At 40.2% G+C, this 27,385-nt stretch overlaps 1 protein-coding gene across 2 annotated transcripts; it reads right to left on the minus strand.

Moving 5' to 3' along the window:
- Positions 1-26,267, minus strand: ahdc1 (AT hook, DNA binding motif, containing 1). Of its 2 annotated transcripts, none has more exons than XM_079879330.1 (5): positions 26,041-26,267; positions 23,987-24,072; positions 6,042-6,076; positions 1,516-5,940; positions 1-1,367 (listed from the first exon to the last, which is right to left on the minus strand). In XM_079879330.1, the coding sequence occupies exon 4, from the start codon at positions 5,735-5,737 to the stop codon at positions 1,544-1,546; it is 4,194 nt and encodes a 1,397-aa protein (XP_079735456.1). In that variant the 5' UTR covers positions 5,738-5,940; positions 6,042-6,076; positions 23,987-24,072; positions 26,041-26,267; the 3' UTR covers positions 1-1,367; positions 1,516-1,543. The 2 variants fall into 2 exon arrangements, with proteins under 2 accessions (XP_079735456.1, XP_079735457.1); XM_079879331.1 differs by having other exon boundaries at positions 99-1,367; positions 1,499-5,940.
- Positions 26,268-27,385: the final 1,118 nt, after the last annotated feature.

Here is a 27,385-nt window from a genome sequence, read left to right on the forward strand (position 1 = left end):
ATATCCATTGTATTTTTATTTTCCTGCATGGCCACCAATGGACCTCATTTCATTTTCATCGTATTTCCCCAACCACAGAGGAGAGGCAGGACAAAATTAAACAATGATCAGAACAGAATGTGTATTTAAATATTTTCACCTCAGATACAGTATATGGAACAGACAGATACAATATTTCATCACAAAAAATCACTGTACGACACAGCGGACCACAAGAAATACGAACAAAGGGATGAAAGAAAAAGAGGAGGAGAATATGCATTGTCCACACCCTGAGCTTCAGGCCATCATATCCAGGGTAGAAAGTACCCTGGCCTCAAAACATCTTGACAAGGACAGCATCTGTCAGGGGCAGTGCATGGGTGTCTGTCCTCCTGTTATGATAAAAACACACAAATGAGAGTTGGATGTTGGGCACAAAGTGACCATGCTGCAGATCCAGAGGTTGAAGGGATCAAATTTGGACACATTCCTGTGGAACCAGACCAGGCCACTGATAAAAAAGATTACTTAAACTGTACTTGCACAAACCCAAGCTGAACAATTTAAAGCCACATAAAACTGGTATTTCCCTCATGTGTTCTTACAGCAGTTCCACAACACTGTCATGACATTGCTGCTTTACCATATCTCTTTCAGCAGGAGATTTGGTGGTTTTCATAGCAGTGAGCTCCTCAAGTGATTGAACCCTTTGAGTAGCTTATATACAAATGCTGTTTTTGTTTTGTTTTAAAAATGTTGAACTTAAGAGTGAGAAGAGGGCAGAGTTTGTGCAGTCACCATTCATAGATGCTGAAGGAAGTGGACCTTTAGGATTAAGTAATCTCCCCAGAGACAAAATCAAGAGGAGGCTTTGAGACTGAAACAGACAAAAAGGGAGCAAGTTCAGGATGTAGACAAAAACCTTTTGTGTGGTCTCGCACATTGGTTGGGTTTTTGGGCATCACTGAAATGTGAGAATGTTTGAATCACAATTGCACGGTTGCACTGTAAAAGAAAGGGACAAGGTTGTTCCCTGCATTTCATCAAATTGGTTTCAACGTGATACAAGTAGTTTCCATTCTTTGTTTAATAAGTCCCTAGCCCAAGCTGTGTAGCAATATTAGTTTGCAAGACTTTTTGTGCGTGCATTTGCAGTTGCAAGTCGGCGTATGAAAAGTATATGCAAGTATGTGAATGTTTTGTGTTCGTGCATGTGTTTCTGTGTCTGTCCATGTGTGTGTGAATTTGGATCTTGATTGTCACTGCTGGAGAAGTCTTTATTTAGTCCATAGCTCTGAAACTCTTCAGTCTAACTCAGTAAGTGTCTTCCAAAGCTTATCCTTTAAAAAAGATTAAAAATATGAAAAGGGTACTGTCCATTTCATCTGTCAAGAAAGAAAAAAGAAAATCAAATGAGGATTAGTCTCAATACATAATGACATAAACTTGTATCACAATATAGACTGTGGTAGCATTAAAGCATTTACTTCATACTGCTTTCATCTTAACTATTTACCAGTATTAATGTCGTACCTCTTCAGCGATGGCATGATAAATCCAACTACAGGCTGGTGACGGTGAAGCCTTCATCGCTCGGCTGGTCAAGAAGCTGGCAGAGTACCCCTCCCCGGGCTGTTTGGGGTGCATAACGGTGTCCAACAGGTGCATAGTTGTCCAAGTTACCATGGTAAGCCATCTCATCATGCTGAGGGGAAGAGTCCAGAGTCCCACTCACACAAGTTGACATGGAAGGACCTCTTTGTAAAGGGGAAGGGTAAGATGAATGGGATGTAACTCTCATCCCAGAGACCATCAATGACATGTCCCGTTTGTGGGAGGGCAAAGAGACTGCTGGTGGTCGCTGTTCCTCATAATTTTGGGGGCTGCCAGCGACACTTCCTCCTTGCCCATACCAGCAGGGAGAGCCACTGTAACTTGGGGAATCATACTGGGAGAACTGCTCTTTTGGGACCCGATGCGGACTCATGGCAGAACCACACTGCGGCAAGAGCCGAGGGGTTGGGGAGAGGGTTGGGCTAAAAGTCCTGGCAGCATGCCCATAAGTCTGTGAGGGAGGACCAGGTTTAGGGTACTGCTTTAGGGCATCTGACTGATTTGATAAACTGGGGGACACAGAGGCAGAGTCCGGAGGAAAGACATGAGCAAATCTCTCATCTGAGGAGGGAGTAGAAGTGTGGACAGAATATGGAGAGGGGTATTCACAGGACTCTGGGGCATGGCTGAGAGGTGATAGGCTACTACTATCTCCACTGTAGTAGTCCAATGCTTCTTGGTACAGACCCCCCGAACTCATGTGCCCTGACCCTGATGGGGTTGAAGGCTTTTGAGATTTGGTTTTTGGTGGGGGACGATCTCTTTGGCAAGGAGAGTATCCTCCCCTGCCTCTTGATCCCCTGGGCTGTCTACCACCTGTAGCACTCCGTTTTGGTCCTCCTTGCATAGGAGGGCTGGCAGGTGAACCTGGGGGAACAGAGCATGCTTCCTTCTCATTGTGTGTCTCAGACTTTTTCCTTCGCCCACGGCCTGGTTTGGCCCCCCCTTGGAATAGTACATTCTGACTCCAGTTGTAAGAAGGGCCGGCCGAATTCTCATTCCAGTCAAGCATTAGCTTCTCCAGGCTTGAAAGGCTAGACTGACCCTCAGGCATAGGAACATCCCTTGGGCGAAATGGTCCACCCACAACACTCATCCCTCCTCCACCACCAGTGTGAGAAGAGTCTGAGGAGGATTCAGAGAGTGTGTCAAGGCAGGGACGCTGTTTGGCTTTTTGGGGTGTGTAGTTTGAGATGTCCAGAATGTCTTTGGATTCTGATCCAGTTCCAGCTACACCATAATCAGAGTAACCATGAAACTGTTGAGTACCATATGCATCACTACCCCAGTTATTTCCCCCTTGCCTGTATCCCCACTGAGCTGTAGAGGTGTACTGTCTGCAACCCTCAGGCGGGGAAGAGGATAAGGAATAGGGGCTAGACTTTGTCATTGACATATAACTTCCACCTGGTGAGGTTGCGCCAGAGTCCCCTCGCTGTATGTTTGAATGGGGTGGGCCTGGATATCCACTATAATTGCGCTTGGCAGAACCCTGGTAGTTGGAATAACTCATCTGACACTGTGCAGAGGGAACAGAGGGAGTTTTTGTACCATATGTAAAGCTACAGTCACTTGGCCTTTGCTGTTGCTGCTGCTGTTGAGGGAGGGGGTAAATACTTCCTCCTTGAGGAACCCCAGCACTATAACTAGGTGGATATTGAGGAAAACCTCCAGAGGGATGTGGAGAGCTGGGTGAACGGGAAAGCAAGAGTGCAGGGGATTTAGGGAAGGATGGAGTTGGAGAAGTCTGTGAGACACTGAATGAATATGAGGGTTTAGTTGCCGAGCTGCCTTGAGTTTGGGGTGAGGGTAATGGCGCCCCTTCCCCAAGACAGGCTGCTCCTTTAGGACTTCTTTTAGGGAAGGCAGGAGACCAACGATGCGCTGCACCAGGGCTGCCACCCTCATATCCTGGGGTGAGTTTACGGCCTTCCTGGCGTCCAGCAGGGCTGGACATGGAAATGTCTAGCAGGTCAGAGGAGTCATCAGAATCAAGTAGAGAGCGAAAATATCCTGCAAACATTCCCTGAGACTCTTCTCCACTGCACACCCCTCTCATACCGGGGCTGTGGTACATCCCACCCTTACTAGCCTCACTGCTTTGAAAACTTCCACGAGGGGAGCAAGGACTCTGATAACTACTTGCTTTCTCATGAATGTCTCTGTCACCTTTCCCTATCCAACTACTGTTCTCATTTTGCCAGTCATGCTCTTGGGCACCTGCGCAATTTTTTGAAGCCCCATTCTTTCGTGCCCGCCGTTTTCTAACCTTCTCACCTTGTACAGAGTCACCTAAAGCTGCCCTGCTTATTCCCCCAGCGACACCCTTGCCTCTTTTCCGAGGAGTTCCTGGTTCAGATGCGGGGACCTTACGCTTTTTGCCAATTGTTTCAAAGAAGTCACTGAATGACCTCTTAAAAGAATCAGAGGATCCAGCTGCTCCCCCTCCTCTACTCCCCATACAGCCTGCACGGCCACCTCTTCTGCGAAATCCTGTGAGACGGTGCAAAAGAGTGGAAAGGGATGGATTTTCTGGTGGTATGTGGAAAGTCTCAGGCTCTGTTGGGGTCCAGCAGCGTGGAGGGGAGCAGCGGCCTGTGCTGGGAGGCTGTCTGTTCAAGAAGGCCAATTTGGAAAGGACATCTGCATATTCTACTTTAACATCATTGGTGTCGTTAACATATGAGGGCTGTGGAGATGGTAGCTTTACTGTTCGCCGCCTTCGAATTTTTTTGGGCTCTGCTGCACTGGCTGCTCCTGCTCTGGTCTCATGCATGTCAGGCTGTCCTGGTAATGCCTGTTTTGGGGGGCGTCCCCTGCGCCGCTTCAAGATTACAGGAAGCTCTCCCGGTGGAAACATTACCATCACACTCTTTCCATTGTTTTTCATGCGGAGAAGTGCGGTTGGCTCTCTGGAAACATTTGCTCCTGGCTCACCTCCGACACCCCCCTCAGGTTTCTCTCCTGTTGTGACCCCTTCTCCATGGAGAGCAGCACACACTGGCTCCAGGGATGAAATCTTGTAGCTTTTCTGTCGTCGGCTCATATGAACAGGTATTCTGGCTACTTTAACCACAATCCTTCTCACACCTGAATAACGTCCCTGTCGCTTCCCTCTAACTGCATGGTGAGTGACAATGCCCTCTCCTTCTGATGTCCTCAAGCTATGATTTGGTGTAACACTTGCTGATATATCTGGCGATGGTAAAACCTCAAATGATGAGGCAGCAGCACACACCTCTTGGGGATGCTCCTCTATCGGCCTTATTTCCTCCGTTCTCCAGTCTCTATTCTCCTCTTCTTCTTCATCCTGTTGGTCCAATTCCCTTTTGAACATATTTTCCTCAGCAGCTCTACGTAATCGGGACGATTTTCGAAGGTGGCAGGGGAAACGTGGTCGGCCAGAGCTCCGTAGGGTGTACTTCCTTTCAGCCTCCACAGAGGTCACGACAGTGGATTGGCCTGTTATACAAACTTGGTCTGGGTCAGTGGTGCAATCCATTTCTGGCTTACATGTTGAGTTAAGTTCTGTCTCCTCCTTAGGTAAAGAGGAAGGGTTGTACTGAGGAGGTGACTGAGGAGTCTTTGGGGGAGGAGTGGTATGTAACAAAGGGGCAGACTGAACTTGTACATTACGTGTTTCAGTCTTTGAAGGTAAAGACAAGTCTTCGGGAATAAGGGAGGGGTCCTGCTCTACAAGTGAGGAGCCAGTGTCTGTGGGTGTGCGCTTGTGTGTTAGCATGCTTGTGTCCATCCACATATGTGTATCCATTGGAATGTGTGTATGCGGCTGCATGTGTGTGCTTGACTGTGAGTGTTGGGGAGTGTGCATGTGTGGTTGTGTGTTTTGCTGAATGTGCATTCCTTGCTCCACATATTCTGTCTGCCGACGTCTCCTTGCCCTACGTTGAAGTTGCTCTTCATGGTTCCGCAGACCATTAGCTAAAGAGGGAGGTGAATAAAAGCTGTAATGTAGTGAGCTGGCTGGAGTGGTATCGGTGGGTCCTACAGATGTGCCCACAGGCTCTTCATCCCCCTCCCATAGAGAGGGGCCCTCATCATCACTGCAGTCTTTGTCAGCCAGTGCCTCACAAGTCAAGCGAACACCTCCAGAGCGCAGGCGACCTGACAGACGGCTCATTACCCCCAAAATTGCAGATCAGGATCTCCGTATTTATGTATATGTGTCAGTGACGGTTCAGTGTTAGGTTTAACTGTAAGCTGGGTCCAGTTCAGAAGGTAAGATGTTTGATCTCTTTCCTCTCACGATGTTATACTTGGACAGAATGAATTGGACCATCAGACTTCACACAGTCCGAGTTTTTTCAGGAGTGCAGTTATTTCCTAGGGAAAAGGTTACAAAACACACAAAAAAAGACATACAGTTGAGAATTGAAAACAATTGCTGTACAACATGCTACTGAAATAACTGCAGTTGTTCTTACCATGTCTGCTGCTGTGGCCATGCTTTGTGTTATCCCTGTGGGCGAAAGGACACTTGTCACTATGGCAATACAGTTAGAGAACAGTTGTAACCATGGCAATTGAATATGAGTGGAACGGTAACCATGGTTACATAGTTTTCCTTTCCAATGCAATAGATTGCAGGCCTCACTATGGCAATACGACATATGTCTCAGTGGATAGGCAACTGCTTTACATGCTTTACGCTTGACAATTGAAAGCATATTTAATAAACTTTTAGTGCAAAGAAAAAAAAAAACTGTCGCTCACAGACAGTCTAGCACACTGTTTATTGTCTGTGATCTCTCGCAATGATAAACTAGCACTCTAATTTTTTTAGTGTAGAGTCTGATTTAGAAAATTTTGGAATTAAGAGGAATGAGAGAATTAGTAACATCATCTAAAAAAAAATGTTGAAAAATGTCCAAAGCAGCCATTGCATTGTGGATGTGTCATGTCTCATTATTTGAATACGTGACAGCTACCACGTATATTGATATAAAGTAACATTAAATGTGAAAACGAGCTTTAAAATACTCTACATTGTAACTAAACAAGTAAACAAATATGGAATATAGTTACATTTAAAAGGCAATATCTAAATAAAAGACTATATTATTCAGCTCTCACTAACAAAAACCTATATACACATAAAAATACCAAACACAATAGTGAGCTACACACAAAATATGACCTCTGAGAAAAGGCTAGAATTAATAAACAATGCAAAGAAGTTGGGACATGGCAGCAGGGGGCAGCAAAGGGACGACAGGCAGGGGATGTGGAGAGTTCAGGAAAGAGATGGATGGATGAAAGAATATATGAATGGACTGAAGAAGAAAAAAAAATACATCCTGAAAAATGAGGGGGAAAAGACAAATGCAAGTGAGAATATTTCAAACAAAAAGGAAAGCTGTCATATAATTTACTCCTATGTCATTGCAACCCATCTGTGAAACACAAAATTAGATCTTTGGCGTAATAAAAAGTAGATGCTGTATATACTGCCGTGCAAGAAACAAATCCAGTTCAGTCTTCGAAAGCTATATAATATCTTTCTTGGTGAAAACATTATAACAAAAATTTCATTTTAGATGAACAATTCCTTTAAGAATAGCATTTCATTTGGAATAAACATTGTAGTGATGCAAGTAAGTCCAGCGGCTGGACTTTCTCACACACAATACACTTCTATCCATCCCTCAGTCTGTTCCACATGGTTTTTATTACTAACTGGCAACGATAAGGAAAGTGCCGAAAGAGAGCGAGAAAGCGAACCAGAAACATGTGCTACAGTACATGGTGCCGAACAAGCTGCCACACATTCTTGAAGACACTGATACAGAGACACACAAACTCACATTTTTGCTAAAAAATTAACAAAAGCACTTAGTCTCTTCATTTCACTACTAGAAACAACTTTTGATGCACATAATTATTTCTTCCACCTAGAAAACAAAACAGCACTTTCCCTGCACACTTAATATTCTGTGACACAAACAAAATCGCAGCAATCCAGCGTTCAGAGCCATGGATAAGCTTCCCACACGACTGTATTGCCAGTTTGGCCTGATCTTCTTGTGCTTTAAATCTCCCAGATTTCAACACTGTCTGCTCACTGTTTTCAGGTTTTCTGGGAGATTTAGATCTGAACACATTTCTGGTTGCTTCAGAACAACTATTGTGTGTGTGTGTGTGTGTGTGTGCTTGAAGGCCCATGACCTTCGCTCAGTACCAAGTTTCTGACACTTCTTTCTAAAGTGCTCGCCAGTCTTTGCCTGACGTCTTAAAACCATGCACATGTTCAGAGTATCCAGCGCCAAAGGAAACAAAACAGTTCAAAACATCAGTGAACTCTCTTGTGTTCGACTCTTCTCCTCTTTGAAAGCTTCATTTTGTTGTCAGTAAACATAGCGATGATGTGCTGAGCCAAAATGGTCTGACTTGCTCATCAGAAGCATGTTGAGATGTGTTTTAGCTGCTATTCCCTCCTCTTTAAACATACACACTTACACTGGGACGGCTATTGATGGTGCAGCTTGAGTTTGAAGGACAACTTAATCTGTGTGCCAGTTGAAGAGGATTTTTCTATATCTGAAGTATTCTGTTGTGAAATCACATCTTGTGATGTTGACTACAGCTATAGGTCTTTCTGACACCATATTGAACAGTAAAAACAAGAACATCACTGTCAGACTTGGCATCTATTGGCTATCTGACCTCCTCAGTTATTTGATTTTCTTTCTGTTTATTTAGTATTTTATACTGCATTTTATTTTTGTATTGCATTCCTGCAATGTATCACAAATGAGTTCACTTAAAACAAACTGATTCGATTAAATAACTTCAATGAACAAACTAATTACTATGAACATTAAAATGCTAAAATTTTATTAATTAATCAGCTTTTTATGTTTTGATTTGTTCCCGTGCCAAGATTTCGTTGGAAGATTATTTGGGTGTATTATTTGGAAAAATAATTTGGTGCTATTTCATGAACTAACACAAGACAATCTAAAAGTTCATTAACCCTTGTATTATGTTGCGGGTCAATTTGACCCGTTTAGAGTTTCTAGTGGTTAACCTATGTTTTTTTTTTCTTGACATTTTGTGACTTTTTCTCATTTATCATCATGAACATGCATGCAAAGTTTCAACATGCTGGTGTTTTTTGACAATTACTATTACGTTCGTGATGTTCGCGGGTCAATTTGACCCGCATATTTTAACGCTCTAAGGCAACTGTACAGACCCAAAATAATAACATTTCTTGGTTATACTTTGTTATTTTATTTTTTTACTACCTTATAAAGCTAAAAAAATAGGTTTTCCACACTTATTTCAATACAGAAAAATATTTTGTCAGCCACAGATGGTTAAAATTACCTATCATTATTTTTTTCAAGCTACCTGAAATAATATTAAACCTTTTTTTTTTCTTGATATTTTGTGACTTTTTCGCATTTATCATCATGAACATGCATGCAAAGTTTCAACATGCTGGTGGTTTGTTTTTTTGACATATACAAACAAAATTACTATTACGTTTGTGATGTTCGCAGGTCAATTTGACCATCATAGGCAGCTATTCAAAAGCAACTGTACAGATATGTATGTCAGGGCATCAACTCCACTTCTAAAGTGTAAGTGTATCTAAAAGTGCTCTAACCCAAACCAAACACACTTGAAAAAGCTAAATCATGGTGTTCAGAATTAATTGCAAATTACAAATGAAAATCTTTGACAGACACAGATAAAATAAGCTCTCATTTATATATTCAAGATATCTGAAATATCTTGAGACTTCGACATAGACAGCAGGAAAAATTAGCTCAGATTAATTGATTAATTGTTCAGTTATGATGTTCTAAGCAAAAAAAAGTAAAAAAAAAAAAAGTAGAAAAAAAAAGTATATGCAAATATATATAAATCTATATTCAAATTTTGTCAAAACAAAACAGTTTTAAAAAATGGTTAAAAAACATTTTCATTAAATCATATCTTCAGATATATATTTTTTGGAATATCTGACAAATGTTGATATTAAAAGTTTACAGTTTGTACCTGAATCTTTGTTGTTTTTCATAGTGTGATTTTTGAGGAATTGTATTGAATCCAATTAGGGTCAATTTGACCCGAACCATAAGGGGAGTGCACAGAATTCCAACATAACACAAGGGTTAAAATTCTGTCATCATTTACTCACCCTCATGTCAGTCCAAACTAGCATGGCTTTCAATGTTCAAACACAAATTTTTCAAAATATTTTCTTGTGTTTCGCAGAGGAAAGAATGTCAGATCTGGAATGACACGATTGTGAGTAAATGATGACGCTCACCGGTTCCAATCCCACAAGACGTCCGTTCATCCTTGAAACACAAATGGAGATACTTGCAATGAAATCTGAGAGATTTCTGTCCTTCCATTCAAAGTCTATTCACGCAGTTCAAAACGTTCAGAAAGAGACTGTAAAATAAATCCATATGAATCGAGCGGTTTAATTTATTCAATTAAATCTGTTCATCATATAAAGCGATTATGTCTCTTCAGAAGACATAGATTAAATGCTCGATTCATATGAACGTTTTGAAGTCTTTCAATGGAGGAAATAAAAATATCTTCATTTGTGTTTTGAAGATGAATGAAAGTCTCATGGCGTTGGAATGACATGAGGGTAAGAAAACGATGACAGGATTTTCACTTATTTGTTGAACTATCCCTTTAAGTTGTAATTCCAACTACTTGAATCAATAGTCCATATAGCGAAGCAAATCAATCACATTAGCAAGCATGTGTGTTTTTGTCTTAAACCTCAGGCGTGTGTATCTGCATCCTGAACCAGATGATGTTGTCCGAGGGTCGCACAAGGTTTCGCACACAAACAAATATAGCTTTTAGATCTGCTACTTCACCCTTAAATTGCATCTCTTTAATTCTCTCACACTTTAAATTTGCTTTCTGTCTCCTCCTCCCTCTCTCCTTCTCTTTCTCTAATTAATACCGCTCATTAATTAAGCATCAGTCTCACAGAAGACAGGAACAAGCACAACTGCAGAACAGCACTTTAATTACAGTCACGCACACACACACACACACACACAGAGTCCCTCAGATATTCACACACATTCCTTCTCCTAAGCGTTAGAGAGAGAGAGAGAGAGAGAGAGATTGAATGTCTGGAGCTTCTCCTACTCTTCTCTCACAGTTCTGGCACCATCACATATTTGCCTGCCAGGACAGACTAGTGAGCTGGATTAAGTCAGCGAATGAGTGTGTGTGAAGAGAGAGAGAGAGAGAGAGAGAGAGAGGTTAGCAGTGGTCTGCTCTGTGTACTAATTAAATGTGGCTTTCACTCTTTCTAAACCTAGTGGCGTGTGTTAGATTACTGAAAAGAGGAGTCCTGATCTTTGCACGATTTACAGGTTAACGGTGAAAGGAACACGAAGCAATATAATTTTTTAATATTTTGCTTCTAATGGGATGCATTCAAAAAAAGTTGTTGTTTTTTTAAATCAGTTTTTCTGTTTTAAAATGTCATGTTTAACTTTACTTTGCCATTTCTTTGTAATTGTTTATGAACTTTAACTAGCAATTTCTACACCATTTTTTTTTTCAGTGTAATATCTATTAAAAGTCACATTTTTAAGACTGCTCAAAAATAATACCAAAATAGTACCATAATGGATATTGACAGAGATTTGGTATTTATGGCTGTCAGTCAATATTGAATATTTAATTGTGCATGTTCATTTCCATTATTTATATATGACATTTGCCGTCATATAACGCTCACTTAAAGTCAATATTTTAAAACAATAATAATTTAATAACACCGTTCAATTGTAATCCTAATCAAATCTCAAAATGAATATGCCTTTTTCATACATGCCTAAATTCAGACTGTGATCATTATGATTGGTTATAATTTAATAGATCATTAAACATATTATCTGCTATATCGATGCATCCCTATTTTCTGTTGATTGGCTATAAATATTATTACAAGTAACAAAATAATAATCACAATCTTTTCACTCAAACAATCAGCAAATCCTCAGTCAACAATGAGCTTAAAGGAGACAAAAGCAACTGTGAAACATTATGCGCTGATGTTGCTTTTGGACAGTGTAACTTCAGTGGTTTACACACAATTTGATCTCAGATTTGTTTTTGCTTTGTGTACTAGTTATTAATTATATTCTCTACATGAAGATAATCCATGCCTCAAACCCTCTCTGCCGCTCACCCTTTCTTTTGTATGTGAATGAGAATGCGTTTAACTTCTCTCACTGCAGCCGCTCTCTTCGCCTCCCTCCACTACTGCGCTTTCGATTCTCCACACACGTTTTTGTCTCTTTCTCCAATCCTTTTAACTGCTGCAATGCTCCCCAGGAGACCCAAACAGCTGCTAACGTTTAGCCAATCACAGAGCTGTCTTTAGATTCACTGTCCAAATGACAGACATGAAAATCCACATTGATGCCCACCTGTCCAAAAACCAGCCATGCTGTAAACAAATCCCACGGCACAAAATAAGATTATCTGTTGACTCATCCTGCAACAAGATTTGAATGCTCAGAATGTTATTTGTTTTAGATCTCATGAAATTGTCATGAAACCAATCACAGACGACCGGAAAGCAAAATGCATCAGACATGAAGACTCAACAAGCAACATGTAAATCATATAAATAAGCAAAGATACACCCTAAATATAGTGCAATTGTGCTTTTTCTCATCTGAACTGTAATAAATAGATTATGGCATACAGATACAGCAAAAGCTGAATGACGCAGCGATTGGAAGACACTCTTGGAAGGAAGGGTTCTATATAGAACCTTAAAGGTTCCGTCAGGCGCTTCATAGAACCTTTCAGGGGTTCCATCATGGGATCAGATTATCCGTTATCTATTATCTGTATGGATTTAGTTTTATGAATTTTATGAATTAAAACTGCTTGCAAAAATACTTTATCACAAGAAAAATTTAAATAACCTATTAAACATGGCAAGTATTATACAATAATTTAAGACAATTCTGCTTAGAAGCTTTTTGCCATAAAGGGTTCTTTCTAAATGATTCTCTCTATACTGAACTCAGCTGAACCTTTTTTTTTTTTCACAGAGACGGACTCATGGACACGTACTGTACATGCATTGTCTGGTCTGTATCTCACATCCAACTTTTTTGAGATGTGCAAGTATGTTTGCACAAATGTTTGTGCTGGGATTTGTGTCTGTTTACACAAGTAATAAGGGGTGTGTGTGTGTGTGTGTGTGTGTGTGTGTGTGTGTGTGTGTGTGTGTGTGTGTGTGTGTGTTTACAGAAGTGTGTGTCTGTGTGTCAGTGGGTGTGTTAGGGAAAAGCACTCACTGAGTTCAAATGAGAGTGCAGTTGTTGCTAAGATACAGGCAGCAGCCCCGACAGTGTGTGAGAGCGAGTGACAGAGAGAGAGAGAGAGAGAGAGAGAGACAGAGAGACAGAAAGTTAGAACAAGACAGGAGGAGAAAGCTTAGAGTGGAGAGAAAGAGAGAGAAGGAATGGAAAGAAGGGAGAGAGAGATAGAGAGAGAGTTAGAGAGAGAGAGGTAGAAGTGGGTCATAAGATCCACAGAGACACTCCAGTGACACTCTGCAGAAACACAGCTGTCATCACACACACACACACACACACACACACACACACACACTAGCTCTGTTACAATAGCACACAAACCTAGTCAGCTGCCTCTCTGCCTACATAGTCAGCATCCCAACTGGAACCTCACTAGGCAGCGGTTTACTAACTTTTTAGTGCTAAAGAGCCCAAAACATGATGATCCCCTAATGTTCTGTATATTAAGACAGCTAGACCTATTTACACTGTCTTTATAATATATATATATATATATATATATATATATATATATATATATATATATATATATATATATATTTTTTTTTTTTTTTTTTTTTTTTTTTTTTTTCACACAATTAAACATGATTTTTGAAGTATTATTAAGAGAAACAAAAGAAGGTATAAGTGTGAATGACACTCATAAAGTGTGATAAAAATTATGTGTTAGACATATTTCACTAATCTCTGAATTTCAATAATCTCACACTTTGCCTAAAAATATATTTTGTAATATTTTTCTCCCTCTTTCTTTCAATGTTCTAACTGTTATAATATATAATATGTTGTAAGTGATTGATTTGTAAAGCTCAACTGTAAGAAGAAACTCGATGTGTCAAACAAATAGCGTTTCAATTTAATACAAGTGGCTTGAGAGGAACGACGCAAGTTCTCTACTAATCATAAATATAGGCTACAGTTAAAAAATTGGGGATCATTTTATAAATTATGAAAAAATGTACTTTTTGTGCAATATTGTGAAATTTTATCACAGTTTTGTTTTTTTAATATATTGTAAACTGTCATTTATTCCTGTGATCAAAGCTGTATTTTCAGCAACATTACCAATGTAATTGGCAATGAATGTATGAATTTTATATCATTTTTGAACAATTTTTACGAGTTTTCCACATTTTTCACTGAACTCATCGCAATACTGTTAAAAATACTAATAAAAAAGTAACTAAAATGGACATAAAATTCATTAGACACTAATAAATAGTTAACTAAAAACTGTCTGTTTTACACCCATTATGGGTTACGCAATAGGGAAGAAAAGACTATCACAACTGTCGTTTCATGCCGACTTCCTCCTTCTTCCTGTCTTTCTGCTTTCCCTTCTTCGTGTTCAATGCCTCCATCATTCCTCATCCTCAAACTCACTTCTTCTTCCTTCTCATCTGCATTCTTAATATCTCCCGAGTCTCTGCCTTTTCCTTCTCTGTAACCTCTCATTCCCTCCTCCCCTCTCCACCTTTCTCACTCGCTCCCTCTTTCACTTTCTATTACTCGAACGCTCTCTCTTGTCCCCAGCTGCAGGAAATTCCTTATAATCTTCATCACCAGAGACTGCGTTCAACACTCGGCCCAGCCAAAAACACACACGCACAGCACACACACACCTATCTTACTTCTACTCCTTGTCTTTTCTTGTTACTTTTCGCTTTCCTTATTTTCCTGCGCTCATCTAGTAGGTTATTTGAAGAGGAGCAGAGACTCACTACCCCATCCTGACCTCCCACCCCTCCGCCTGGTCACATGACCACAACACCAGCTGGAACAGCAGCTATAAGTGAGAGGAGGCAGGGCGTTCGGTACACATGTGTATTTTGGCCATTTAGGCCTTGTTTACATGGTATTAAGATGCGTTTTGGTGGATCGGATCACAAGTGGACGAGGGAGACACATTCCCATTACACCTGGTGTTTAAATCCGTCTCTTTTGTCCACTTTCAACCACTTCTGTCCTGATTTCTTCGAGGTGAGGGTAAATGTACGTGATTTTTCAGATCTTTTGATCCATAAGCTCACACAATTTTCACATGAACAGACCCGGGGACGACGGAAAAACATACGGAGAGCAGCAGCTTTATTTTTTGCTCTGACAGACACAAGACCAGCCGAATGCTGTGAGTGTGTGTTAGAAATCAGAAATGGTGAGAGAACATTGTGCTAGGTATGTTTTTCATCTTCACACCAAACTTGGGTCTCCAGCCGACAAAGTTTAAATCCCGTCTGTCTAGAGCGCTTCCAGTAATGTTTAATGTTATGTGCCGGTCTTTTGTGTCTGTCTGAACACATTCGACCACATGAGAGTTTACACTACGAACGCAATTCGGTCGATTGTGTTTTCGACTACCTCTGGAAGTGGTGGAAAGTGGACAAGCTCAAAACGTTTTAGACCCGTTTACACCTGTATTTAGAGTCGTCCACTTGTGATCCGATCAACCAAAACGCATCTTAAAGGGGTGGTATAATGCCCTTTTCACAAGATGTAAAATAAGTGTCTGATGTCCCCAGAGTGTGTGTGTGTGTGAAGTTTTAGCTCAAAATACCCCACAGATATTTTTAAATAGCATGTTAAAGTTGTCCATTTTTGAGGGTGAGCAAAAACGCACCGTTTTTGTGTCTGTTCCTTTAAATGCAAATGAGCTGCTGCTCCCGGCACAGGGGGCGGAGCTTTAAGAGCTCACACAGACAAACTTTTAGCCTTTTTATGTTTAAACCGAAGTCAGAAAGATGGAGAGACTCAACATGTAGACAACATTTCTGAATGGTTAGTTGATGAATTTATGTAGCTTATTGTAGTTATCTTCTAGTAGTCCTTGATTAGCATATTCTCTCTTGATAATCTATAAATCACGTTCCCGGGGGCGGGGTTTATGTAAATGATGTCACTAACCCGGGAGGAATGCCGTGTAGTCCCTACCAGCCGTTAATTGTAGTCCTTAAAAAGCAATTTCTTTAATGAAAATATCTCCCTTTGCTTTGAACTTTGAGCGTCGTAACTTTGCAGATGTTGTTTATGCTCAAACAGCAACATTACACACTAACTAAAGTTAGAAAAGTGAAATCATATTCAACCACCCCTTTAATACCAGGTGTAAACAGGTAAATCAGAAGAGCACTGGTCCTTCGTACTTGAGATATGGAAAATGCTCAATAAATTGGTATGAAAGCTGTGGAAAGGTAAGAGGGAAGAGAGTGGGAAGAGAAAACAGACCTACAACACACTCACTATTCTTAGTTTATTTTTAATCATAATCACAGGTTTGTAGCGCAAACAGTCTAACCGTTTACTGCACTTTGTTAATCTTCTGCTCTTCCGCAGCTAATGAATTTGAAGTATTGCACATTTACAGTAAATGGCTTACTCTTGTGTATAAAAATATGTTGGATGCAGATGAACGGACATTAAAATGTGAGCATGAAGACAGACAAAAGAGTTCAGGACACTCCCAAACATCTTCTTTATCATTAGGGAATATCATGAACAAATCAAAGAAGTTTTGATAGACTATACAGTGCTGACAAATATCAGCAACGGAGCATTTTAATGTTTCAGAGCTAATTATGTTCTTATGAAAACTAATGACGTGCTTTATTTCCTGACCCATTCATAGCAATTCTTGGTTGGTCAAGACTCATTGCAAGCTCTTAGGCCAAAGGTACGGTTACCTATGGTCAATATGGTGTGATTGTAGCTAAGAAAGTTATCTTGCTTTTGTGGAAGTAAAATACTAGACCCCTCTTTTCTGACTGGCTATAACTGGACTCTACGTTACACGTTACATCTCGAAAGAATAAGATACTCCATATCCGGAAACCCTGCAAAATTCGATAAGATGTGGGAACCAGTTTTTACTTTTTTGTCAAACCAGAAGGACTAATTATTTATTTATGTTTTCCTGATCTGTAATAATCACTTTCTGTAATTATTGTGATTGCTCTTTGTAACAGAGGTTGGCTTTGTGTACGTCTTCCTTTTCTATAGTACTTTTGTTTCATTTTACACATTGCACAGATTTCTGTTTTATGAAGGGTCTTTTTGTTTGTTATTTTTTGTTTTTGATGTTTGAAAACCTCAATAAAAATAATATACGAGAAAACTAATGACAAATATTTAAAGGATCTTCTAAAGCCCATCATATTTTTCACTACTATAAATGTCACCTATCGGTTAAAAACACACTTAAAGGAGACATATCATGCTTTTAAATCATTCCTTTTTACATATAAATCATACATTTGTAGTCTATATAAAGCGGAACTGCAATGCTTGGGTCTGAATTCCTCATTATTATAGCTCCACAGGCCCCTTTTCTACCCCTTTTCTGATGTGCGTCTGAGAGCAACTCGTTTTGGTGCGGTCTCTTTAAATACAATTGAGACACTTCATACCCCGCCCCCTCTCCAGGATGCAGAGGTGACACTCGGTTCAACTCCACCCCGTTCGGCCATTTTTGTAGTTTGATAGCAGAGATACGATTATCTAGCGGCACAGAAACTTTTTATTCACACGTTATTAACAAAATGTCAACAACGGAAGACTTGTCCAGCCAGCCTTACATGTTCGAGCCAGAGTCGGAGCCGGAGCGAGATGAAAATGAAGACGACGAACCTGCAGAACAACGTCTTCATATGGATGTATCGCAATGGTGTGTTACTGTATTTACACATGAAACTTTGGTCTTCCGACCTTTTACCACCGTGTCGATTTATTTTGATTAATATGTGCGAGGGAGAGAGAGCAAGACAGCGTCTAGTTTGGAGACGGTGTCTTGTTTACACTTTCGCCTGGCTCCGAAGAGAGAGAGAGAGTGCGCGTGCGCGACCGGGTCTCTCTCTCTCTCTGCTCGTTCTTTCAGTTAAACATGCGCCCTGTCACAAGCGCGGCAGTTCATCTACATTAGACGGTGTAATGAAGCGTGTGGGTTACTACATCCAACAACCGAACATTTTAACTTACCCTCTCGTAACTTCTGCATCTTTTAGCTTGGACTACAAAATTGCAAAATGGCGGATTGCTCAAAGTGTTGGGCTGGAAGTCAATGTCCTTATTTGGCAGTTCCGCTGCAAATACTGTGACGTAATAGTTCACAAAACGTCATAGATAACAGAAAAATTGGAATAAAACACCTGCAATGTTGGAAACTGCACAATATGTTATTTTTATAATGGAGATGAACGTTCCTGTAAACTGTGCAATTGTTGAATAAAGTATCTTAAAAAAAAACAAAAAAAAAACAGGTTGAAAAATAAGGCCAAAACAGAATATAAAGATATCAACGAAGCACCTGAAGAGAATAACTTATCAACTTTTCTGTACTTCTAAACACTCCAAATATACAACAAAATGCATTTAAGGGCTAAAAAAGTGGATTTAGCATGATATGTCCCCTTTAAGAAAGGAGAATAAAGGCAGTTACTTTTCTGTCCATTCTTCTTTGAATATCCATTTTTCATCATCATCTTTTGTTTACTTGAATAATCCATCGTGCCATGATCAGACGCACTACTGTAACAGCTTCATTATTTTCATATACAGTATATACATTACATGAGTGTGTGCGCTTAAACGGTGCTTATTTATGTCTGAGGGTCACTAGAGTAGATTAAATACTGTGTTAAAAACCCTGTAACACCTTTGGTGTTCCCTGTCAAAAATGACCGGCCTTTCAAATATTGCTTGTAAATTGTTTATTATGCAATATTATCAATTTATAATATTGAATTTACCGTGGTGTTTGCTTTCCCCGTACATATTAGGGTTTTCTGCTGTTTTACAGTATCACGTATCAGTCAAAACAGCGATTGGATGGAAATCGATAGGAGGGTGTTCCCCCTCATGAATAATGCAGAATGTAATGACTTAATACGAGCCTACGAACGCTCTTTGTACTAGAGCTGCACGATTAATCGTTAAAAGATCTCGATCTCGATTCAAACACAACTTCATTCCTAAATGAAACGACAATTCGGCTTTGTCTATTAAACCTTTGATGAGTACGATCACAGCGAACTTTCAGATCTGTGTTCTGAGCCAGAGTTACACTCTTTGTAAGCACACAGTATCATTATTTCTGTGTTACAAATATTCATATTGTCACAGAAGTAACAGATAAGAGTTTATAGTTCGGATATAAACACTGATGTCTACAGTAGCGATCAAAATAGAAAGTAACATGGAGCTTCAAATAACGATTGTATCGTTACACCAGTAGGTGGCGACAAGTGACTATGTATTTGTCATTGAATCATTCATTCAAAAGATTCATTTAAAACTGCCGATTCATCCAAAACGAAACAAGTGAAGTATTTATGAGTGAGTCATTGAATCATTCATTCAAAAGATTCATTTAAAACTGCCGATTCATCCAATAACGAAACAAGTGAAGTATTTATGAGTTCATAAATTCATTTTGAATGAATGATTCAATGACTCACTCATAAATACTTCACTTGTTTCGTTTTGGATGAATCGTCAGTTTTAAATGAATCTTTTGAATGAATGATTCAATGACTCACTCATAAATACTTCACTTGTTTCGTTTTGGATGAATCGGCAGTTTTAAATGAATCTTTTGAATGGATGATTCAATGACTCTCTCATAAATGTGTCAATGATTCAAACCGATAAAAAAAAAAAAGATTAATTAAAGATTTATTTTTATAATTAACATTTTGTCAGAACCTCTAGTAAATTACATGTTATTATTTTGTTTAGTTGTCTATTCAGAATTGTGATCTCTGTTTGGGAAAAAAAAAAAAAAAAATTCTCAATTTATCCAGAATCGTGCATCTCTACTCATAAACTACTCAATATCATTGTTATGACATGGTAAAAAATCATTTTATAATTTTATAATTAAAAATGTGTCGGGCAGTCAATGAAAAAAACATGCTGTTTATAACCAGAGTGTAGTTACAACATCTACCAGCAGGGCAAAACCCTGACCTCTCCTAATGCTCATCCCTAATGCACACACCTGTCTCCGTCCACCCCCCCCCCCCCCCTCTCTCTCATAATCCAACACATATTTATCTGCTTCTCACGTTGTGTTTATCCATGTCCTAATCTCCCCTTTCCGTCAGATATTCAGTAAACAGCTCATCAACCAATCAGCTCATACTTACAGCCGGTGTGTCTCTCAGCGCACGAACCCGCACCTCTCTAACCCGTCTCCTCCTATCCATCTCTGGATTGTGTCTAATGCTCTCTCTCGCACTCCAACACACACACACACACACACACCTTACACATACAGACATATGGGCGTACACCACACACACACACTCGCACATATTGAGTTGGACCTTGAGGCCAGTGTTTTGTAGAGGGGCCTCTCCACTGCGGCCCTGACTTCCTGACTCCCCCCCCCCCCCCCCCAGAACCCCTGTTCCACTGTTGCCGTGGGAGACTGCAGAGACCGTTGCCAAGGAGAAGGGCTGCTGGATGGCTGTTTAAACAACAATGGCCGCCTTGTGCACATTCCAACTCTAGACACTGACAGCATGTTAAGACCTGCTTCAAAAACAGACATCCGCGCTCTCTCTCGTTCTGTCCGTCTGCGTCTCGCACACTAGTGCGCACATATGCAGATATTCCCTTGACTTGACTTCTCTCTTTCTCGCACACAGGGGCTTTATTCAAAAGCATCTGTTTCTTTTTAGCCCGCACAGCTCATTCTCTCTCTCGCTCGCTCTCAATCCCTGTTTCCATGGTCTAAATCTCTCCTTCTCATTCAGGATGGGAGTGTGTAGTGCACTCATCCATCTTTCTGCCTGCTGTACACTCCCTCTATCATCATATCCAGAAAATTCCACTCCCTCCTACTCTCTCTCTCTCTCTCTCTCTCTCTCTCTCTCTCTCTCTCTCTCTCTCTCTCTCTCTCTCTCTCTCTCTCTCTCTCTCTCTCTCTCTCTCTCTCTCTCTCTCTCTCTCTCCCCTTATCGGCCTTCAGTACCTCTGCTCTTCCCCCCACTCTCTCACTTTCTTCTGTTTCTTTATCTCTTTCTCCCTCTCTCTTGCTCGCTCTTTCTCCTTCCTCCCTTATCTCCCCATAGTACCCCTCCTCTTCCCAACCATCTCTCACTTTCTGCTATGTCTCTCTCTCCCTCTCGCTCACTCTCTCTGCACTGTGTAATCTCTCTCGCTCTCTCCTCTGTCTCTGGCAGAGGAAGTGTGTGTTCCCCAGGGGGAGCTGGGCTCATTAACTTCCAGGAGAGAGAGAGAGAGAGAGAGAGAGAGAGAGAGAGAGAGAGAGAGAGAGAGAGCAAGAGAGAGAGAGAGAGCGAGAGAGAGAGAGAGCAAGAGAGAGATAGAACAGGAAAGGGAAAAACAGGGGGAGGGTGAGAGAGAGAGAGAGAGAGAGAGAGAGAGTCTGCAACAGAGTCTGAAGGTGAGGAAAAGACAGGAGATGGAGAGATAGGAAAAAGAAAGATTAGACAGAATGAGAAAGGAGAGATAGAGAGATAGACATCTGATCAATCACCCAGGACCACATTCATATCCTGTTTTAATGATTTTTATCATATTTCTATAACACATTGTCATGCATTTTTATTCATTTTAAAACATCTACAGCAAATTAGTTTAGTTACTCTCAGCCATCAATCTATCTATCTATCTATCTATCTATATATCTATCTATCTATCTATCTATCTATCTATCTATCTATCTATCTATCTATCTATCTATCTATCTATCTATCTATAATCTGTCAGTCCATCCATCCATCCATCCATCTATCTATCTATCTATCTATCTATCTATCTATCTATCTATCTATCTATCTATCTATCTATCTATCATCTGTCAGTCCATCCATCCATCCATCCATCCATCCATCCATCCATCTATCTATCTATCTATCTATCTATCTATCTATCTATCTATCTATCTATCTATCTATCTATCTATCTATCTATAATCTGTCAGTCCATCCATCTGTCTGTCCGTCCATCCATCCATCCATCCATCCATCCATCCATCCATCCATCCATCCATCCATCTATCTATCTATCTATCTATCTATCTATCTATCTATCTATCTATCTATCTATCTATCTATCTATCCATCTATAATCTGTCAGTCCGTCCATCCATCCATCCATCCATCCATCTATCTATCTATCTATCTATCTATCTATCTATCTATCTATCTATCTATCTATCTATCTATCTATCTATAATCTGTCCATCCATCCATCCATCTATCTATCTATCTATCTATCTATCTATCTATAATCTGTCAGTCCGTCCATCCATCCATCCATCCATCCATCCATCCATCCATCCATCCATCCATCCATCCATCTATCTATCTATCTATCTATCTATCTATCTATCTATCTATCTATCTATCTATCTATCTATCTATCTATCTATCTATAATCTGTCCATCCATCCATCCATCTATCTATCTATTCTATTTATTTTCAGTGTGCATAATGTAATTACGGTCAGCAAACTGAGTGTGTATCGGTACAGGTGTGTCCTGGTGGGCAAACAGGTGTTCTGAGTTTTACTGACACAACAACAACAACAACAACAACAACAGCAACAGCAACAGTCGTGTGCGGGAAACCTGAGGTCACTGATGTAAATTCATTAAGATTATGATTTCATTAAAAGAGCGCCATGCCTTATAATCACGAGAAAGATGCAGCGCTGCGAAGTAAACGGGGAACAGAGTGAGCCGACAGGATTGAGGATCTTCAGTTTTCTGCATGAGCCCTGAACTGATTCATTTGATTCTCAAGAATGTCCTGTCCTCCTCAAGATTCAGCCCATGCACACTCATAACTTTGAGGCTGCTTTGTTCTTTGAACCATTGAGCTGAATTTAGATTATTTATAGGATAATAATAGGATTTATCATAATATAGTAGTAAAACTGCGGCACCTGCAACATGTCCTATATCTAATAATACGGGTGATATACGTTTAACCCATTAGTGACAATAAATGTGTCAAGACTGAATTACATAGAAATGTATATTTTGAAAAACAATTAGGAAATGTGAGATTTGTTCTATTTAAAGTGTCATTAAAGCATAGCCACTAAAAATTATTGAATTTAAAAAAAGTATCCTAACTACAGCGATATACTAAGCCTATACATTTGTAACACCCTGTTCCCTCGTGCTCATGTAAAAGTGTATACTCTTTATGAATAATAATTTAAAATTACTGCTGTCAAACCTAACATAAAAGTTTGTAAATGAATATATACTGTACACTGTATACTGTGCAAAAGCCTCTGAGTGGCATCTGAAATTTTCTTCTTGAATGATCATTTTTATAAAGTTTGTATATTTAAGTGAAGTAATTTGACTTAAATGACAATTAATAGGTAATTTGCATTGCCATTTAAGTGAAATTATTGAACTTAAATATACAAACTTTACAAAAATTTCAGATGGCACTTAGAGGCTTTTGCATCTGAACTCTTCATATATATATATATACACACACACAAACTTTTATGTTAGATACAATTCATCGCAATTAATCGATTTGACACTATTTAAAAGCATTTAAAATTTGAACACATATTTTATATTCCAGTTGGATTATGCTCCATCCTCCTAAAATCTTAGCTTGAATGACAACTGAAAGATTTTGCATCCGTGACGCAAGACTTATCCCCATATTTCAGATAGTAAAGGATATTGTTAGATGAAATGATCATTATTATGTTTTTTTATTTTATTTCACGAACTGAATAGAATAAAAATCCACAATTGTGAAACTGAATTTGATTTAAAATTTGGAATAAGAAAATGGTGCCTTATAATCATGCCAAAAAAAGAGCACAAAGAAGAAAGTTACTGTAAAGAAAATGATTGGCACAGGTCTCGAACACGCTTCATTCACTTTTCCCAATAAGGTGTGGTGAATCGAAGCCTTCTTTCATGTAGTTATAGAAACAGAAAGTACCTCAACTACATAAATGAAAACAATGAGCATATTTGAACAGGCTGTCCTGTGTGACCTAAACGATGTATGGAAAGAAAACACACACTTACCTTACACATTGATTCTCTCAATCATTTCTCATCTCACTCTCAAACTGCATGTTTCCATGGCAATCTTTAGCCAGGCAGTTTGTTACCTGAGAGAGAGAGAGAGAAAGGGAGAGTCGAGAGAGGGAGAAATGGAGAGAGCGAGAGAGAGAGAGAGAGAATGACATATGTCAGGGCAGAATGCATACAAATGCATATGCAACATACGGTCTCAGTTGATCTAAATGAAGTATATGGCTTGAATATAAGTTGCTGCATTTTTCTTTTTAGGTGGCTTGTGGTAACATCTCCCAATAATGATCCAGTTAGTGATACAGTACATCATTCATTCAAACCCCTAGTTAATAAGTGCTTAACATGAAATGGGTTTGAGTTTCAAAACTAGCAAATGCAAGGATCATTTCCAGTTGTGTTTGAGCTCTGTGTTTCTCACAGCATCAATGAGCTGTTGTTTATGTGATGCATATGTGTTTCTCAGCACCACTCTCCCTTGTTTATCTCCCCTCCCATTCTATCTTTCTTTCGTTCGTTCTCACTCTTTAATAATTGAGCTGGTTCTGTCTCTTGTTAGAGTTGGCTCATTACTGAGAGACACAGAAACCAGTCAGGTATACAGAACCCTAGTTACTCGCTCTCGCCTCCTCTCGCACCATCATCATCCTTGCTCGCAAGTTCTCTGTCTTCGTGTGTGTGTCTCTCTCTCTCTCTCTCCCACACACACACACACACACACTGATGCGGATAAACTTAGCAGCCTGAAACACAATGCCTCCCCCTTCCTCCCTAGACTGGGGAACCAGGGTCAGAGGTGAAAATCTCTCCAAAAAAGCAGCCAGCAGGGAATGAGAAAGTGGATGGAAGAGAGTGAAGCCGTGTTTTCCTGCTAAGTGTGTGCAGTGTGAGATACTCTAGCTGTGGCCAAGGTCAGCAATGTCTCTCAGCTCTGCCAATCAGAGGTTTCCAGCTGTTGTGGGAAACCAAGCTTCCTTTACAGAATAAAGGTTGCCATGGAGACCAGCTCTATAAGTCTCTCTGACAGGTGGACACATGCACAGACAGCCCCCACTCCCTATTCAACCCAATACTCACAGATGTGCAAGCTCTTATTTGACCAAAATAAAAAACATGCACATATAGAAACTAATACGCAGAAATCAATTCCATTGTCAGTAGAAATTTCCGCGTTTCAGTAATGCCACCATGTGCGTGTTTTGGGCAGAACAACACGCGCGTTCCTGGCGTGCGCCGTGAATAATCGCGCCTGTCACAACATAAACATCTTCGCGTCACCGTCGCGCGCACAGCGCGAGCCCAAAGACTTGCGCCAACGCGCCACTGCATTGGCCACACTGGACAGGAGATTAGTTCAATAAAAAAAAACTTCTTAATTGGCATGTCTTAATGCCAATGCTACATAAAAAACATTAGTTTATATTGTAGCTATATTGAAATCATGACATGACAGACATTTTTTTCTGTCACTGATGCTTTGGCATCTTTATAGTGTATAGCAATCATGCCAATAAAGCACTTCTAAATGAAACACTGTAGGCTGAATAATTAGCCAGACTAATTAAAAGTGCAGTCATTGGCGGCGCGCGCGGCTGTCGTCTCCCCATAATAATCACCCAGCGCATTCATGCCGTCAGTCAACACACTTATGATCAGTATTCCTCAGTCAATGGGCACAACATTTACAGCGACACGTTCCCCAAATATTCGTAATCAAACGGTCAATTTTCTTTCACACACCAACGAATATCTTATATTGTCCACGCATTTTATCGCACAAGAAATGTACGTGTCAGAAATATTTAATATTGGCAACCTGCAGCTAATAATATGTCTGATGTGGAGCGTAGGTGAGTGTAATCTATGTACATATGGAGTGTGTGCGCGCGCGCTGAATGCGAGTGACCTATCGCGAGCTCAATGAATGGCAGCGATGAGGTTAATAAAAATTCCTTCAGTAGAAAACACAAACCCTCGTGAAATGCGCCGCGGCGCAGGGGAAGACTATGCAAATGTTGTGTGTGAAGCCAGACGCGCGCACTCACCGGGAGGCGACGAGCTCCGCTGCTGCAGCTGTGATGCTCGAGCTCCTCACGCGCTCCTCAGGCTCCTCGCGACTCGAGCACACACCGTTCCGTGACATGCAACATCCTAAAAGCAGAGGCTGTCTGTATGGGGTGAAAAAAAACTACTATGCATGAATGACGGGGGTTTTAGTCATCTCGGTGCTCTTCTGTCTTGCGACGCCAAACAGGCTTTTCAGCATCTGGTTAAAAAAAAAAAAAAAAAAAAAAGAAAGAAAGAAAGAAAAAGAAAACAGAAAAAAAAACGAGGAGAACAAGAAAAAAAAATCGCGTGTTTTTGTCACCACGTCGGATATTTAAAAAAAAAAAACTAAAATTGTAGTAAGCGAGTACCGCAGTTTCTCACAGGAGCGCGCCGGGAGTGCAGCGAGCGCGAGATGTTGGAATGAGCCGTTCTGCGCCGTTTCTCGCCCTCTGCAAACCAACTCCGAGGAATCTAGTCAGAGAGGGCTGTAGACGTGCCTTGTCGATGGGGGCATCCGGGCCTCCGTAGATTCTTGGGTCTAGGTTTTTTTTCTCCTCCTCTGGAGGACTCTGGGTACTGAAGTTCTGCTCGTCGTGACTTCATTCATTCTCTCTCTCTCTCTCTCTCTCTCTCTCGCTCTCGCTCTCTCTCTCTCTCTCTCTCTCTCTCACTGTCTGTGTTGCATCAAATAACACCCAGACAGTGCGACGGGGCTCTGAAGAAATGCAATTAGATCTGCCTACGTGACACAAATGCACTTTTGAGATCCATATGCACATTTCATCATCTAGAGTGCACAGAAGATCTTTCCCCCAAATGAGAGGTGACATTAACTTAACACTGTAAGGTCAAAGTGAGTTTGCATTGTGCAAACTGCTTTGAATGCTTAATAGGAGAGAGTTCGCCTAAAAATGAAAGTTCTGCCATTATTCATACCTAAACCATTACTATGAACACAAAAGAAGATATTTTGATAATAAAAAAAAAATTGGTAACCAATTGTATGGATGGGTTAAAAAAGACATTTGTTAATGTTCATGTTTGTAAATGGTGACAGAATTTAAATTTGTGGGTGAACTAAGAAATTGCAAATTAATGTATTCACTCACTCTGGAAGCTTATCATTTTTTTGTATGACGGCATAGAAACTGTGAACATAGCCTATGATTAAAAACAGATTTAAGTCTTAAAATAATATAGTTCACCTAAAAATGAATCACATCAGCCTCATGTTGTTTCAAACCTGCATGGCTTTCTTTCTTCCATGCACACCGACGGAGAAGTCAAAATGACAGACTCATTCAGGTGGTACAATGAAAGTGAACAATGACTGAGGCTGGC

Source organism: Squalius cephalus (genome assembly GCF_949319135.1).
Source record: "Squalius cephalus genome assembly, chromosome: 8".
Classification (NCBI taxonomy): domain Eukaryota; kingdom Metazoa; phylum Chordata; class Actinopteri; order Cypriniformes; family Leuciscidae; genus Squalius; species Squalius cephalus.